The sequence below is a fragment of the Onychostruthus taczanowskii genome, unplaced genomic scaffold (genome assembly GCF_017590055.1).
Source record: "Onychostruthus taczanowskii isolate IOZ18803 unplaced genomic scaffold, ASM1759005v1 scaffold7, whole genome shotgun sequence".
Taxonomy (NCBI): Eukaryota; Metazoa; Chordata; class Aves; order Passeriformes; family Passeridae; genus Onychostruthus; species Onychostruthus taczanowskii.
In genome coordinates, this window is record NW_024504786.1 from 9,452,306 (window position 1) to 9,470,339 (window position 18,034).

The 18,034-nt window shown below is 44.3% G+C and overlaps 1 protein-coding gene across 3 annotated transcripts in view; it reads right to left on the bottom strand.

Moving 5' to 3' along the window:
- Positions 1-18,034, bottom strand: part of PTPRF (protein tyrosine phosphatase receptor type F) — a 376,830-nt gene that overhangs the window by 106,497 nt on the left and 252,299 nt on the right. For all 3 annotated transcript variants that reach the window (XM_041421648.1, XM_041421647.1, XM_041421649.1), the window contains exon 6: positions 554-742. In XM_041421648.1, coding sequence (XP_041277582.1) covers positions 554-742 — 189 coding nt within the window. The remainder of the gene's footprint in view (positions 1-553; positions 743-18,034) is intronic.

Below are 18,034 nucleotides of genomic sequence, written 5' to 3' on the forward strand. Positions count from 1 at the left end.
GTGTGTTTCAAAACTGTGTCCACCTTCCTTTGAAATTCACAGAATTGCTGCTTTTTGGATTTTTCTTTATGCTTGTGGTGTCACATAGTAAGGACGGCGATGAGCTCAACGGAAAGCAGAGCATTGTCTTGCAGAGTCTGTGTAAGGAGTAAAGTTGCACATGACCAGTGATTGTAAAATCTCAACCAGTATCTCATTATCCTGATTTGCACTATGCTCCTATTAAAAACACCTGAGACCCACTGAGTTGGTAGTGAAATGTCTGAGCCTACAAAGGATTTGGGGCAATATCAAGACAGTCTACCAAAGAAGATATCCAGGTGATGCTCCAAAAGGCATGTCCACTCTAACAGACATTTTACCAAGCCACAATATCCTGCCAGAGAGGATCAGCTCCAAAAACTGTTTGTACATCATAAAAAAAAACAAGCCCACAGCAAACTGACATTTGGGTTTAGAATTGCATTTCAGAGAAAATATAACAGCAGCATGTAAAGAGAAAAGGGAGGAAGAGTGAGGAGGCTGGGAAGGCTTACTTGCTTCGCTACCTTACCCGAGCGGAGTTGCTTAATTCGCCCATTGCTGGTGGCGGTGTCGACGGGCAGGAAGTCCTTGAACCAGGAGATTTCGGGATCAGGGTTACCACTGGCAGCACAGAGCATCGTGGCTGTGCGGGCCTTTTCCACCACCTTCAGCTGCGGGCCCATGTCAATGGTTGGGAAGCCAGCTGGGAGGTGGTCTTCTGAAGAGGAAAAAACACACAAGGTTAAAGAGAAACACTCCAGCCTAACAATGGGATACAGTTGCAGTGACAGCAGTGCCACCCTACAGCATCTGTGCCTCTGCTGGAAAACAGCAGCCTCATTCCCCTACTGAGAAGGTTATCAAGCCCTTAAAGCACATTAGGCTCTGTAATGAGCATTCATTACACCAATAGAAGCTTCCACTAAATTTAACTCCATTTAAATCAACTGCCTTGGGAAACGTTCATAATTTTCATTGATACGTAAGCTCCATCCATTGTTGTTAATAATTCAGTAAAAGCAGATATTTGACTTTTTGTGGGAGGACCGAGTTGAAGATAACAGACAAACACAAAGCCACATAGTTTGAGGCATCTTGAAAAACAACAACTAAACAATAAAATCCCTTAGAAAGGTCCAGAGAGGGCCTTTTTTTCTTTTCTTTTTTTTTTTTTTTGACTAGGATCATTCTGTCACATTGGTAGGATAGACTGTAAATTTCTTCCTCATGCCTCCAAATCTGATTCTGAAGGCTTTTAGAAACTAATGAATGTCAAGCTAATGAGCCACACTCTGCTCATGAGCTGCCTGGCCAAACTGTGCTGTGGCAAGCTCCTGGAGCATTTTCTGGGCTGTAGAAAGCAACAGAAACATGCAAGAAATGGCCAGTGCATGCTCTGGCATGGCTTACTACAATACTGAGAAACAAAGCACCCTCCTTAACCGCCGAAATCATTCATACACTAGGTAGAAAAACAGTTAATTTGGTTTGTTGCTGCAGAGCACACTCAGGTAGGCTGGGTGGAATACATTAGGCAGCCTTCACTGATAAGCCAAGGCATGCTCCAACATCATCATTCAATAGCAGCTGCAGAACTGAGCTCACTTATTCATTCTGTGGTGAGATGTACTGTACTCTGCTAAGCCTGAACTGCAATCAAAAGAACATACTTTCGCAGAAAAAAAGAACTTGAAGAACATTGAGAAGCTTTTAAAGCACCAGAAACTCAATTATTTTCAGCATGTTCCTTTTTTCCCGTTTTAAGGAACCTTAAGCAAACTTCTTCTTTGGCAAATCCGATTCCGCAAGGCTTCCAGCCCACTGCAGTGTTTAAACAAACAAGACCTTAGCATCTTCCCAAGTCCCAGAGGAGTCTGAACTTGCTGCAATCTGATTTTTCCTGCTATCACTGCACATCTGTACTCCTCACAGGAAGATACCAGCAATAGGTCACCTCAGGTGCTTCCTTCTACCTCTGCTGCCACACCTGCAGCATGAACATGGCCTGTGGTAGCAAATCTGGCATATGTCTACCTAAGATCTCTAGAGAATTCCCAAGACCCTTGACTGCACATCAAGACTGTAGCACAAGACAATAGCTGCTAGAAACAAAAAAATACCTAGGAATATAATTTAGATGAGAGTGACTGAAACATTCAAGGTTTTCTACAGGAAAATAAGGTTCCTGATGTTTATTAAAAGCACAAACTGTATTTTGTCTCCCAGATCGACCTCCTGAGAACCTCTCTCATCATGAGCAAACATAAATGCAATTATTTTTTTTTTTAAATGAAAGGTACTATGAAATTTAGTTCCTTTTAAATTTGCTCTCCATTGATTTTCAGAGACAAAAGGTACATAGAGCTTAACTGGAATGACACCAGCACCAGCATTCAACAGCAAGCAACAGAAGCACTCAATACTGAGCAACCACAATATATACTCCTACATGGCTGAAAAGAAACAAAAGAAGGGTACACACAAAAGTACGACATTGTACAGACTTAGAAGCAAAGGAAGAGACATAGAAAAAGCAGTAAATAATGACAGTCCCTCGGATTAAGGAAGGCCAAGTTTGCCTACAATGTAGCATCTTTCCATTTAGGGTACTGAAAACAGACATTTACTCTGGGGAGGCTGAAACCCTGAAGTGATCTAATCTAATCACCACAATTACCATTGACAATCTTTTCTGGTTTGCACAAGATTTTACAAAGAATGCACTGAGTTAAGTATCACCCAGTTAACTTCGTCCAAAGTCAGTGTAGAGGTTTAGCACATAGCTAAAAGCAAACCTGAAATAAACCAGCATTTGTACATGAAATCTCTTTCCTGTCTGCAATGATCCCTGACCACAGATAGGAGAAAGACCAGAGAGTCCTTCACAGTGTCTGATCCACAGGTACACGACCAGTCTGCTGCACTGGAGTGACTGTTCAATCAAAATTAGCAGTTTGTGATGAGCCACAGACCAGTAGAATTACACCATCTAACCTTGACTTCACAGACTACAACAGAGAGACACTGATTACAAACACCCAGCAGCAAAGCTGCCTCTGCTGTACTAGAACTCTTGGCTCAAGCCTTTTCTGCACTCCAAAGTTAAATACAATGCTGCTCCCACACCATCCACCCCCTGCAAGACCAAGTCATTACAGAGCCCAAGTGAGAACACTGGGCACTCATCAGCTGAACAAAGGGGCACAGGATCATCACCACCAGGTCATGATCCTCAGTACCCACACCCCATGCCGTGCTGGACACAGCCAACCATGAAAGGTTGATGCAGGGCAGTCTTTTCCCTCTTAACTGCATACAAGCCCCAAAACTATTGTGGCAAATGACGGTAGTAAAGAAATGATGCATCCTTCATAGTCAGAGCTGCAGCACATTTCCTGGGCTAGCACTGGTACTGGTACAGCCCAGTTTCTGTGCATGCCTGCATCTACCAAGCAAGGACTTGCCTGATCCCTTGTCAATCAAACACAGAGGCAGCACTGGTGTTTAAGAGCAGCAGTGTGATTCCAGGAGCTGTAGTCCCAGGTCACATCACTGTGTGATGAGATGCCTAGGGAAATCTGACATCTGGTCTCCAATGACACCTTGGACACCCAGAGGCTGAAGTTCACCTGCTGTCAGTTCCGTGATAGCTTCAGGGAACATGCGCTGGGGACAAGCTCAGAACATCTGGGGATACAGCTCAAGAGGAGAACAAGCACCTTCTCCAGAGGTGGTCCAAGGTGGCCCTGTACCATCATGAAATGGGGAACCTCAACCACTCCAGGTCTCCCCTGTATTGTGTGGCTCTGGCAGCCCCCCAAAACCCTCCTGGAAAAGAGTGGCTTTGGAGAAAACCTGAGCTGGTCAGAGCGCAGAGCACAGCCCAGAACAAGCCCACACCTGCCCCGTCAGCAACACTCCTGTAGAGATAACAGGGAGGGCTTCGTTCCAGCCGGGCTTGGCGCTGCTGACTTCACTGGGACAGCAAGGGATGTGTCTGTATTCAAACACTACAGACCACGATAGGAGTTCAGAGCTGCTCTTGCCGTGCCTTGCCCTCAGGCAAAAGTCTAATCTGGGTATAATTATGAGGCTCAGTCATGCCTCGGCTCCTTTCAGCCTTGCTCGCTGTACTAACTTGTCTGCACAGGGAGCTTGTCAGTAATAGCCAACCTCCTATTCCAGCCAATACGAGGATACTCTTATTTGAGAAAATGAGGCTGTCAGCACTTGGTTTTATTTGAGGATAGCCAGTGTGCCTTCACTGCACATTAGAACAGGCTATGAATCTGCTTTCAAGTGCATACCATCGAAACCAGTTTTTATTTCTGGGTTTCAGGTACTTTCAGAACACAGACATTAGGTTAGAGCAAGTAAAATGTAGACACAACAGGATTTCTGGGGGCACTGCAAGCTCTAACTGCCTTCATAGACTAGAGCAGCAGCAGCAGAAATGATAAAGCAGGAATAGAGGAGAGAAGCAGGAGGAAAAGAGAGGGGAAACAAAAAGAGAGAAAAGAACAAACAAGTGGGTTTTGCAGTTACAAACTGAAACTTAGAAAATCCACATCCAGGCTAAGGTCTTGCTAGCAGCAGTCACCAAGGAGACAGGAATGTCCCTCTGGCATCTAGCATGACAGCATGGGCAGAGGATATCTCCTCTCACTTGACAGCTCCCTTTGCTAATCTTCTTTCTGAGGTGACAGAAATCTAACCCCTGCTCTCATACAGCTCTTCTGTGCCAAAGATTTCTCATCTTTAAGAGAAAAGCTAAGGTAAGAAACCTTTCCCACAGCCCCAAACTGGAGCAGAGACCTCCTTCAGAGCAGCTACAATTACACAGCCTGTTCCCCAGCTCCCCAGAAAACTACCTTTCCTGAGAATGCTGCTGTAAGAGACATACCCCTCGGTGTGTCCTTATTTTCTGCATCACTCGAAATATCAAGTGATGATAAGGGACATAGAGGCAACTGCAATTTTCGTCTTACAAGAAGCACGGATCAGCCCCAGCATGGAATGGTGTGTAGATAACAGCTGCTTGCAAAAATGGCCTGCAGAGGAGTCTGTGGTGAGCACAGCTGTTGACAGCTGAATCCTGCAGGATTACCCCCAGGATTTTGCTGAAAACTTGTAATCTCTCACAGGACAGAAAAGTTGGAGGAGCTGAATATCAAATTGCTACCAGCACAAACACTGTACAGCACTCACTGTTCTTGCAGCCAAGCATTTGTGTTTTGGGGGGTCATATCCTGACTGGGCACCTGTAGAACCTTCCCCCTATCACTGCTTTATTTCCTCTGTGTCAACGTAGGAAATGGTATTTTAGAAATGATAGTGCAAACTATAAACACGTTTACGGGAGTTATTTGTCACATTCTTCTTCCTATAAAAGCCAGGCTTGCTTACTATCATGAGTCCAATTGTTCAGACTGCTGAGGGAGAGTTAAAAAATGATACCAAATATAATTTGAAAATAGGAAAAAGTAGCTTTTCTATACATTACAGCTACAGCTGCGAGGGTAAATCTCTTACAATCTATCAAAACCACTGCCCCAGTGGAAGGGGTGCTCTCAACTCCTTTCAAGTGAGATATTGGGCCTTATCCCCACACAGGGTTGGAAATGGCTTATCTGGGCCACTGGCTGCCGCCAGCCTGCATCAGCTGAGGAACTTCCAGATCAACATCAATTTTAGGGTCTCGGCAGGGATGATTAAAACACAAAGCTGCTTTGTTTTCAGTTCTGCCAGCTATCTGAAACCACTCAGGAGTGTGTGGTGCTAGGGACAAGCCAGGAAATGGATTGAGGGCAGAGAGATCTCTGATAAATGTGTTTGACTGTGGTCAGCATTGCACAGGAGCAGGACATACAAACCAAAGCTATTTCACATGCTCCTTATCCATTTGGTGAGGCAGGCTGGGCTCACACCCAGTTCACGTCACCAGGGCTGAGCTGATCCTGCCCAGATGTGGTGGTTTGATGCACCGTAGCACAGGATGTTGCAGGGATAACCCTTGTCTACTGACAGACTCTTTTCTGATGGATCAAAGGAATTACTTCGCAAATGTTGCAAGCTTCCAAATCTCTCTTTGCGACACAAAACGCAAAATTATCAGTGCAAGGACGATAGCCTGGGTAGTTGGCAATATTTACTAATGAAAGACACAAGCCAGTAACACTGTAAGCACACCACAAAGCAGGACATCTGTTTGCTGAACAAACAGCCCTGATTCCTTCAGCACAGGTTACACGGCACAGCTATTCAATTACCTCAAGACAATCAAAAGCAGCCGAGCAATCCAGCGGCCCAGAAGAACGGCATCGCTTTACATGATAAGAAAACCCTGACATCACTCTGTTCAGGTTCAACTGAAGCTGCACAAAGAGCGCTTTATCAGCCATTTTGAGGCAATGCTCTCTTTCTGCATCCTTCTTACACATGCCCCTAAAGAGGTGCACCACAAATATTATCCAAATTCATGGTCTCCACAGGCTGCCCAGTATTGGGCTTCCACCCATGCGGGGAGCGGCGGGCGGAGCGCATTTGAGCGAGCAGGCTGCGGGAGCCAAGTCTCACCCAGGCTAATGAATACCCCCCTCGACATTGGCACCGCCTTGTAATTGCCTGAGGAAAAGGTGGGGCAGTGAAACCAACCTGTTTCAAAGGCAGAACAGTCTTAATTACTGGGTTAGTAAGTATAAAACAGTTTCAGGCAGGCAGAAAATACAAACAGTCATCTATTGATGACAAGGCTTTTAATGACAAATCTGCTGGCTTTGTATGACATCATGCCAACGTGACATGCTGAAGCCGCGTACTGAAAATGGGGAGAAGGGCACAGATGAATGGGTGGGTGTGGAAACAAGCTCCAGAAGGACTTCTCTGTTTCATGGTGTAACCACATGAATTACTGCACAGGAGCTTACAGTAAACAAAGTATTTGCTATCTCTTATAAAGATCACAGCACCAGCAAAACAGCTCACAAAAGAAAGAATCTGAGTCAGTTCAAAACAAAGAAAGTACTGTACGGAAAATTCACGAAAATACGAGACTAGACACGGCAGAAGAGGATAAACTGTCAAGCAGATTCCTGCTCCAGGGGCTCACAGTGTGGGAGCTCATGGGACCTGCTTGTTCCAGAGCTTATGAGCCCATAAAACAGCAGACGGAGACAGTGCTATGCTTCCAGTGCCACAAGGGCACTGCTGACATTGTCCTCTCATGTCTGGACAGCAATTATCTCCATTTACATGCTACCAATAGTTTCTCAGTAGTGTAGTTGGCCATACCCAAGAACCTGGTTATCTCAGAGGGAGCAGGATGGCTTTGCAGAGGCAGGTGCTCCCAAGAGTAAGACAAAGCAGCACCTCCCAACTTGCTCGGATGAGGAATCAGGCTGTGCTCCTGCCAAGTCCCTGCGCTGCTTCTCTCCTGGCACAGTGCTCAGGTAACACACAGTCATGGCAGCAACCTGTCCCCTCCCAGGGCTGAGCACCCCACATCTGCCACATTCACTGGCACTGGGCAACAGTGGCCTCTCTCTCCTTCACAGATAATCTTGTGCTTGACAGAGGCAACACAAAGATGATTAACAGCTGCTGAAGCTGATGCAGAGCAGAGGTAAGTCACAAACCTGGCTAAGTTAAAGGTATGCACCCACAACCCACTGTTGCAGTTCTTAGTTTAGGGATCTTCCTAAGTAATAACAGCTTCTGCCCTGTATTGTGTCAGCTGAGGAATTTGCTGCCAACTAGGAGACCTCAACCCATCCTGGAAGAAAACAATTATTTACAGCTTGATCAGATTAGATTGCAACAGTAAGAGGTGGCATTTACGAAATCCCTACCACCACAACATCCTTCTGTCAACCCAGCTACCTCTTCTGGCTTTCCACTCTGGTTTCCTCATCATGACAATCACACTTGCAGCCTTGGTCCTAAACTCAAGTTTTTCCAAGACTGAGATACCAAATATATCTGAAAGAATTTAAAAACTCCAGAAGAAAGATGATAGCAGAAGCTTCTCTGCTTAGGCCAAACAAACTCTGTGCCACAGGGCAGAGCTTCTCCTAGGTGATGACACAGCCTCACAGAGTACTGGGAAGTGTGATACAAAGCCTTAGGATGTGAGGAACAGCCTGGACCTCCTGCTCCAAGCCTGCTACTCTGCCACAAGTGCAAAGCAGTGCCCACGAACAACTCAAAGCCAAAGACACATCAAAACAAGCATTTTCCTGAAAAAACAGAGCATCTAGTTGGTCATGTTAGTGAAGTACTAAAAGAGCTTAGACTTCATGGCACTGAGAGTCATTTAAGGGTTCCATGTATAGCACAGCAAAAACTACATCAAGAAATGTCAAAAATGTGGATGAGGAAGAGCTTGCACAGAAATAGAACATAACTGCAAGACTCCCTGGCTGAGCAAGCACTCTTTTTAAAATCCTTGTTTGGCGAGGAAAAAAAAAAAAAATTTATTTCCTCCCTCAAAATTACAGCATGATTTCAAGTAGGTAAAAATAGAGTTTTCTGGGTCATATCCAACAGCTGATAAATAAGGCTAGGCTCTTTCAGTAACTACTACAAAAAAACCCCTCATCAGCTGGAAGTATGCATTGAAAAAACTCACAAAAGTTCTTCAAAAACATGAATTCAGAAGGGTTTTGCAGCCAGCTATTAAGACTCCATAGTAAAAGAGCAGTGAAAGTCGACCACGCTGTGCTTTCAGGCAGGACTGTGCCATTTGTTGGTACCAGCTGTTGAATGTAACTGCCTGTAGAACTGTTTTCAAACCATTGTTACATTCTAATATTTTATACTCAGAAATACAACATAATTATTGCTACTGCACATTTCCCTGTGACAGAATATATAAACACACCCCCACTAAAATACACCCAAAACTGCAATCTTTACAAGGAAAAGCATGGCAGCAGCTCTTACTCGTAGTCAAAGTCATTTATTAATCCACTGCATTTTTCATACTACCTGCCCTGATATGAGGTGTTATTAGCATAAAGATTTTCAGTTTTAAGATGTGCAATCAATAATGCATTACCATATGCCATTAAATCCAACGTGTGGTTAAATTAATAGAGCATTTGACTTTTGATCCATGTATGTTTGGTTGCAGTTCAGTGCAGGGAAAAGGGCATGAGAACGGAGTTAATCTGACAGCAGAGCTCTCCCACGCTTTCTAACATCAAGTTTCAGATTAAAGTGAAGCATTCCTGTTGCCACTCAGCTGGAATACTAAATCTGTTCATTTCCACTTCACAGGCCAGAATGCAAGATTTTCGGTCACTTTACTCCTACTGAAAGGGCTAGATTGTGTTAAAATCTGATTTGCTTCCTTTCTGCAGCCTGTTGCATCATTGTCAATCCAGGCTTCTCCTGCTCTGGGGAACATTGCAGCTGGTCAGAGCATCACTGGCCAGCAAGTCTCAAGCAAAAACCTTGTTTAAGGATGTGAACAAGTTGTGTGTTTTGACAAAATGTCCTGCTGAAAAAGTCTTCTTTTCCAGCAATTGTTCCAGCATGGGAAATAAAAGGTACTGTTTTTCCTTGCATCTAAGCTACTGAGAAAGGAAGGTCTTCAGACAACATGGATGAGCAATGACTGCTGACTCCTGCAGAGAGAATGACCTCGCTCTTTTCTGTCTTTCACCCTCCCCAGGATCCCCAAACAAAGCCCCTTGAGGTACCAGGCAACTGGAAGTTAGCAAACAGCACGGGGATTGAGGGCACCCTGTCAGTTTGCAGACCACACCAAGCTGGGTGGAAGTGTCCATCTGTTGGAGGGCAGGAGGGCTCTGCAGAGGGATCTGGACAGGCTGGACTGACTGGCTGAGGCCAAAACTGTGAGGTTCAAGAAGGCCAACTGTGGGGTCCTGCACTTGGGTCAAAAAAATACCACACGGAGCTACAGGCTGGGGGCATATTGGCTGGAGGGCTGCCCAGCCTGGAAATGGAAACCTGAAGTTGTGCTGGGGAGGAGCTAGAGAGTTGTTAAAGAAAGCACAAAAATACTCTACTTTTGGCATTCACAACCAGCCAGAGCTTTAAAGGAAAACAAGGATTCCCTCTGCTCCCAAAGAGCGTCTTCTTGAAACACTTTCTTGTTCTCTGATCTCAAGGACTAAAATGAAACTTTTTGGAATCAACCTCCAAAATTGTGAATGAAGATGGGATGAAGTTGCTCTGTGAAACTTTGAATCCCAAAGCCAGCAATCAAGGTGTGTGGGTGTGGGAAAGGAGGATGAACACAGTTCTTACAAAAGCAAAGCTCCTCTGCAGCCAGCAAGCTGAAAAGCACCAGCCCAGGTGCTCAACAGCCTGCTCTGCTACCTCTCCATATCACCTCTTCCCTTACTCTACACCCTTCCTCCAGCACCATCCCTTCCTGCCTTATCATTAGATTCTCACACACGTGGTTCTGTCTGCCATTTCCTTACTTGTGGCAAACTGAGTTTTGAGCAAATGCTCATAAATCATATAAAATAGCTAGCAAAAACAGTACATAGAACTAGTCTCAGTAAAGGCCAATACAGTAAAACACAAATTAAATTTATAGTCCAAAGCATTACTTCTTTGTAGTATTCAGAAATAAAGTAACCTTTAAAAATCTCTGAGAAATATTCACATATTGACATAAGGTAGCTCTGTGACAGTGACAAAGTTTCTCCGGTACCTTTTTTTTCAGAGAAATGAAACAATAAATGTGAAGTTTCAGTGGACTTGTTCTGTTGCAGCCAGCTCAGGTACAGAGGGTCTGCTAGCATGGAAGCCACTCAAGAACTGTAAAAAGAGCTTTAATTTAACTTAACCTCTACACCAAACAGATCAGTGATATGGCATCACTGCTTTCCATGCAGAAGTTTCAAAATACTCCATCACAGAAAATATCTTGGGTAAATAACTTTATTTACTTCGTGGGGCACTGACTTTTTATAAAAGAGAAAACACAGCAAGCCTTGACCAGAGCCAAAGACAGAAATATCCTCCTATTATGTTTTATGTCTTATGTTAAACCATCACTTTCTAGAAAATCCATTAATTGCACTGCCTCCAACATCACTTTAGCTGGAGACTCTGGTTACCCTAACAGTCTTTCAGAGACAGGAGGATGTAGGAAGGCCCACAGTAAACCAATGGCTACATGCAAATACAAGTAAGACACTGTTGCCAGACAAGTGATGGTTTTTAATGCTGGGGTGATGTAATTACTCAGAGTTTAACAGAGGACATACTCTTCTTTTTACAGATAGCAAGTGTTGCAGAGGCTCAATATCCTATTTACTGCTTCACCACAACACCCATCTTTTCAGAAAGATGTGCAATAAAAGCAGTGGCTGACAATTTCAGCCAAGGTTTTAAACAAGTCCCCAGTGCAGGCCCTCATGAATTAAAGAGCACACAACAGATAAATGGAAAGCTGGCAGTGAAATCACATCAAGACCAAGTAGATAAAAAAACAAAACAAAACAAAACAAAACAAAACAAAAAAAAAAAAAAAAGGCACCTCTTGGCTCCTGTGGTACTCATCTTAATATAACCAAATGCAGGAAATCAGCTGAAGTTCCTCTCCTGTTCAGGGAAAATGCATTCCCCAACTTTAGACATATTTGCTGGTAGTCAAAGGTTCATTTTATCAAATGACTACTACAGAAATTGTGGGTTTCCCCTGCTTTTCCCTGGCAAGTGAGGAGGGCTGCACAGTTTGGTGGCATGGTACTCTGACTTGCCAGGTGGAAGGTTGTATTTTCTTTAAAAATGGTTCCTGCCTTTTCCCCCAAAATGTTACATCTGCAAAATAAAACCAAGAAAGCTACACAGATACCTGGATTTGGCAAGCTTCAGCTTCACTGTGCTGGAAAATTAAATTAAGGGAAGCTTTAAAAAGGTTTTTCCTCTCTTGAAAATGGAAGGATTTGTTGGCCTTGAAGTCTTAAAAGACAACCTGCTATTTTGCAAAACTGCATTGTCATTCCAGCTTTTTTTAGGAAGATTCCTCCACTAGCTCCATACATTAGTGGCTGGAAGGAACACTTTCCACAGTGGCTATTGAAGTTTCCTTAATTCTTATTCTTTTTTATTTGGGAAATCACAGAAGGGGGTAAGGAGGAGGCAGCCACTGTGGACTTCTCAGGATCTACTCGTGCAATAAAGTCAAGGTTCAGGATAAACAAAATTGAGAACAGCTATAAGGGGACGCTGTACTGTGCCCTATCTGAGTATTGTTTCATTTCTGATTGACAGGCAGCATTTGACAGACACGGGCTAAAGTTGCATGGGGTTGCAGGTCTCAGAAAATGATTACAGGGGGAATTGAGTGCATGAATTGGTTTGTCTCCCTTGCTTTGAACCATCTTTCCTTCTGCCCCTCACATACACACTGGCTACAACTGGTCCTGCCATCCCTTTTTTGGTGTTTTGATGGAAGCCACACACAGCCTGGCTTGCAAGACCTAAGGGCTCTCCAGGTCCACATTTCCTTAAAACCCTCAGATGTTTACACAGAGCTTTACAGTAAGAGTGATATTACTGTGTTTTTTTTCAATTTCCTGGTGTGTATGAAGTAGCCAGCCCTCTGTGGGACAGGACGTGGCACCTCTGCCCCACTCTGCAGGTACGTGCAGGGGTGCCTGGCTGCCCATGGCTGAGCAGTCCCTCAGTCTTTCCCACGTTTCCAGCACGGAGGTGTTGCATTTGGAGCCACGCAGTCGCAGTACGTGCTTTTGCTGCTGATGCCAACTCAGAAAATTGTTGCTACATCTTTCTTTAACCCAGCTCAGGTTAGATCAGATTTTCTGGTACAGATAACAATTGCATTATTTACATTTCATACACCTAAAGGGCAGACACCCAGGCTTTGCTGGAGCAGATGTCTTAGAAGGAAGCTCAAAGACTAAAAAAGCATGTAAAAGGCACAGCTGCCTCTCTGACCTGCTCCAGCACAGCCCAGGTGATTTTGTCTGCACAGACTGCCCAAGCAGCTGACGCGAACTGAGCTGCTCACTGCAAGGTGTCAGAAATGATAAAGCAATGGCACAGTTTGATTTACTGCTGGGCAAACACGGGCTGGCAGTGACCACACACGCAGGGGTCAGGCAGTGCTGTCCTTTATTAGCATGTCAACCATCGCTGTGCTAACACATTCACGGATTACACTCCCAAAGCTGGATATCAGAGCATGCTTGAGTATAACTAATTGGAAATAGGCCCTGAATTCCTAATAACCTGAGTTACGGTCCCTGGGATTTATGCCAAATTAAAGACAATTAATTCTCCTCTCTTGATTATTACACACCTTAATAGCTCTGTCCTTGAGTCAGTTCCATCCTTGATGTGCAGAGCCCTTTAGTTCAGTCTCTAAAATCTGATGTGCATGAAGAATGGTTAATAAGAAAATTCTCTATCAAACCTGAGTTACTGTATCAAAACCTCTCATGTTTTACAACAGCAAAAAACACAATTGGATTCAAAGCCTACTTCAGATCCCAGATTATAAAGGCATTTGCTGCATAGCCTCTGCACTATAGTCTTTAGAGGCCTTAAACAATTCCATGTTTCCCTTTAAGATCTTCTTTTAAAATACCACACAGCAGTATATATAGATAATCAGGACTGTTTTCATTAAATGATTTCAGTGAAGTTCACTGGCTTTATTTGATATACAAAAGACTATTTAACCTTCTCCCAAGACACTCTACTGATGTAATTACAAGCAAGAGATGAGGCATGGCTTTCCCAGATGCAACCACTAGCAGAAAACTTTCTGTAAGCAGAGGCTGCTGTAAGTCTTTCCTAGAGGATGTCAGAGGCAGGTATCTCCTTGCAGATAAAAATCATGTGAATCCTTATTTTCCCAGCTCACTATACAGTGCATAGGCTACAGGTGTCAGGACAATTCAGCCAGAGGAGAACTGCTGGCACTCCTGCCTTAGGCATCCTTCATGCACCAAGTAAACAACACCGTGTGGCCCTTTTCAGAGTATCAGCAGGAAACTCTGCAGGGCAACCTCTACTGCAGCCCTAGAGACATAGATGGGATTTTCAGAGCTGATGGGGCGCCAGCCTCAAGCTTGCCTGGGACAAGAGGACATCCTTTCCAAGGATAGAAGTGGAATAGGCTGAATCTCAGCTGCTCATTTTTACTGAGCTAACAACAAAACAAAATGCCAGGAGGAGACATCCTGCACAAAGAGTCTCTGATGGTGGAGATGATCACAGGGGTCTCAGACTCCTTGGGAAAATAACATCCTTCCTTTCAGACAGGGGTTTCTAGACCCATGACCTGCCTGAGGGAAAATAAAGCAGATCCTCATCCTATCAGTGAAAACCAACACAGTCCCAGTCTTCTCCAGACGATGCTCAGCTCCTCGTGACCAGACCCGTGGTTCAGGATCTGGAGGAAGATCTCAGGGGTTTCTGTAGGAGACAGAAATGGCAGGGAAACCACAAACCCATGCAAGCTGACCTAACTGCTGCTGAAGCTTCACAGTGCAGACAGGGCTCTCCAGCAGACAGACAAGCAGCTGTTGGGATTTTCACCACATCTCCCCAACAGCAGACCTCAGGCACATCTCTACAGAAGCCATGCATTCCCTGTGATAAAGCAGGAAGGGAATGTCCCAGAAAAAGCTATGAATGTGGCCATGTGAGAACTGAAAATCCCAAGTTTCATATTGTCTGTTGAGTCCTTGACACAAAGCTAATCCGACTCTCCAAAACATTTCATTTCCTAGGCTTCTCTCTTTCTCTCATTTTTGCTGAACTCTGCTCAGCAACATAACTGATTCCATGCCTTGTGACAGAAACATGCATCCTAAAATAATGGAAAGAGCTAGGGAGAGAAAATCTCTAAGGTAATGTGAGGCAGGGAGAGCAAGAAAGCTCCCCCTCAACTTGTGGCTTATGAACAACTCTGGTTTGCTACAGAATGGCAAATCAACAGTTCGCCTGCCCACACACTCAGGCAGCAAGCAAAGCCAGAAAAATAAATTAAGCACGTGAAAATACATTTTTTATTTGATACCATGAGGCAACATTACACTGGATAGTGTTTTGTTTGCTTTTTTTTTCCCCAGAAAGTCAGAGGGCCCTCTGATTAAAACACCTGAGAAACCCTGGGCTGGGAAATAGGGCCCTACCAGCCTGGGAAGCTGAGCTGCCGCAGGTACAAGGTCTGGACCCAAACTGTGACACATTGAGCACAAAGGATTGATCCTCCCCTGCAAACCACCTGCAAACAGAATAACAGTATCATCTTACATTTACACTGAGAACAGAAATTAAATTAGCAAGTAGATTTTGATCATGAAGTGACCTTTAAAAATGACGGAGAGAAGAAAACCGTAGCCACTATTATTTGTTCTGATACAGATCCCTCCTGAAGGCAGCTTTGTCGGCAAAATATTATTGCTCATTCTATTTCATGTTTTCGAACTTCTTTTAAGAATCTAAGATAACTCTCATTTTCTCATTTTTTCACAGACAGCCTTCGCTGTCTTCTTTTTTCATCCAAGCACAAATTGGGAAAAGTGCTGTAGCTGAACTTAAAGAAAGCTGGTCTACTTTATGATATTTAATAACATTTGTAGCTAAAATGGCTAAAACCACTAAGGGTAATGAGATGAAGCACACTCTGGTGCTTCAAGTATTCTCTTCTGCTTGTGCCACACGCTGAACTGTGGAAACAGTTCACGTCAGTATGGGAAGGAGAAAGCAACTCTCCTTGGAGACACAACCAGGGGCTGGCCACGGCTGGAGGTCAGCCTGGGAGTCACAGCCAGCCAGACTCAGGGCAAGCGGCTACACCCTGCAATCTCCTCTCACTCAGCTGTATTTATGACCACCATCAATACACTCACAATTGCAGCCTTCGTTGCACAGATCTTTATGAGTTTTCCAAATGAAAGCGGGCTTTTCTTTCTTCCTGCCTTAAGCAGGTTTGTGGAAAGGCTGCCAAAAACTGCACCTGGTTTATGGCTTCAACAACATTTCTTTTTGGCGCCCTCATTGTACTTCTTCCTCACTTACATAAAACTGCAGGGATTATGCAGAATTCAGGTTTGCCTTGTGACATGCTCTTTGAAAAGTCAATACCATTTAGAATCTGCTTTGACCTTCCATTTAGACAGACATAGTATCATGTATAACTCTATCCTGCACACAAACTCCCTTATTCATGTGTCAAGAAAGACAAGGATTTTGAATGCTAATGCCTTCTTGTCTTTGCATGCGAGGCATTGCTTACATTTCAAATTAGGGCAGGCTTGCCTTACAAAATTTGGTAACCTCTTAGGGTAGCTACCTTTATTTTAATTTAAAACGTCCCAAAATTAACAGTGTAATCACTGTGCTGCAGACCAAGAACCATTTATGAGCATAATCTCTAAGCCATTTTGTCTTTGCCAAGGTTTCAGACATTGATTGTCCTGTGGCCACTTATTCTTTTGCCTTTCATATGTGATATTTTAAGTAATTAAGCCTGAACTATCAACCCTGTTATGAGGGTTGAAGCCATACAGAACATGATGACAGTCAGGTTGTACCAGATAAAACAATAATACTTTATAAATCAACGAACATCTCAGCAGAGATCTGGTTCCAGCAGTTTTTCTACTTCCTGCATGCCCAGTTTCGGTTCTCTGGGGTTGCATTTTTTGTTCCACTGCCTACCTGCATCTATCCCAAATCTCTTCACTCTATTGGCCCTATGTCTAATTCTACAATAGTTTTGTTGGGAATGTCAGTGAGGTCCACTTTTGCTGGGCTATCTCTCAGGAACACATTCCTGCTTTTTAAACAATCCTTGTCTGTAAAACAGTATTTAATCTGGATTTGCACCTCTATGGACTAGCCTTTCTAGCTATTTATCCAGTTACTTAGCACCAGCTGCATCAAATACCAGCAGCATGTAATGAAAAAAAGCATTAACAATATTGTCCAGTCTGAACCACCTGCCTGTAGATCTCACTATTCCTACAATCATCTCATTGTTGTCTGTATTTCAGTCAACAGACCAAGGAACTGAAATTTCATTTATTGTCACTACTTCAACTAACAGGAAATACAAAGTTTCCACATCTGTGCACAAGAGGCAGGGAGCAGGTCACAGGAACGTGGAGTTGTTTAACTGGCCCTATGGATGTGGGGATGGAGAGCTTCAATGTCCCCATTTGCCAAACTCAAGAGGGGCTGAAGCCCTTTGGTGGAGTGCAGCACACACATTTTTAGAGCACCTGTAACTAAGCAGGGGTGTAAAAAAAGTACAAGTAGGTGGGACAGATTAATTGCCTAGCAGGGTTTGGGAACATCCTGGGAGCAGAGAATGTGCTCCACAGCTCACAGGAATCAGGCAGGTTGCCGTGCACCTCCCAGCTGTACTGGAAAAAATCTGCTACTCCTAGTGTGGAGTGGAGAGGCGGCAAACACTACTCTGAATGTTTGGAGCAGGTTGCAACAGGCTGTGGCTCTGGTGGGACAGGTTTGTCAGCAGTGCCTGAGCTGCCTTCCCTGACAGCTCCCCGCAAGGCTGATCTTCTGAACGTGGGGGTGTGGAGGTCCAGGAAAGGAGCTGGTCCCCCGCACGCCCCAGGGCTGAGGAGATCAGCAAAGGCAGCCAGCTGCAGCATGCCACAACCAGGTGGCTGCCGGCACTTTGTCTTGCCTGGCTTTGTATTAGCATTGGACTGAGTGAGCTGATCAGGTGAATGATGAGCACCATTTGTCAAGCCGACCTGCAAAGCATGCCGCACCCCCCCTTGGTATGGAGGTGCTGGAGGCTCTTCCCAGGAGCGTGCTGCAATCCTGCCTGCTGCTGCTTTGTGAAGAGCTCCTCGTAAACTTGCCCATTTGCAAGCTGCATGCAACACAAGGCATCGCTGCAAACTCATAATTAAATTCATTACTCCATACAATTTTAAGCCATTCTTCAAATAATTACAGTAATTTGATAAGCAGAAATCACATAAACCTGCTGCAGTTTTATCTCTTCCATTTACTGTCT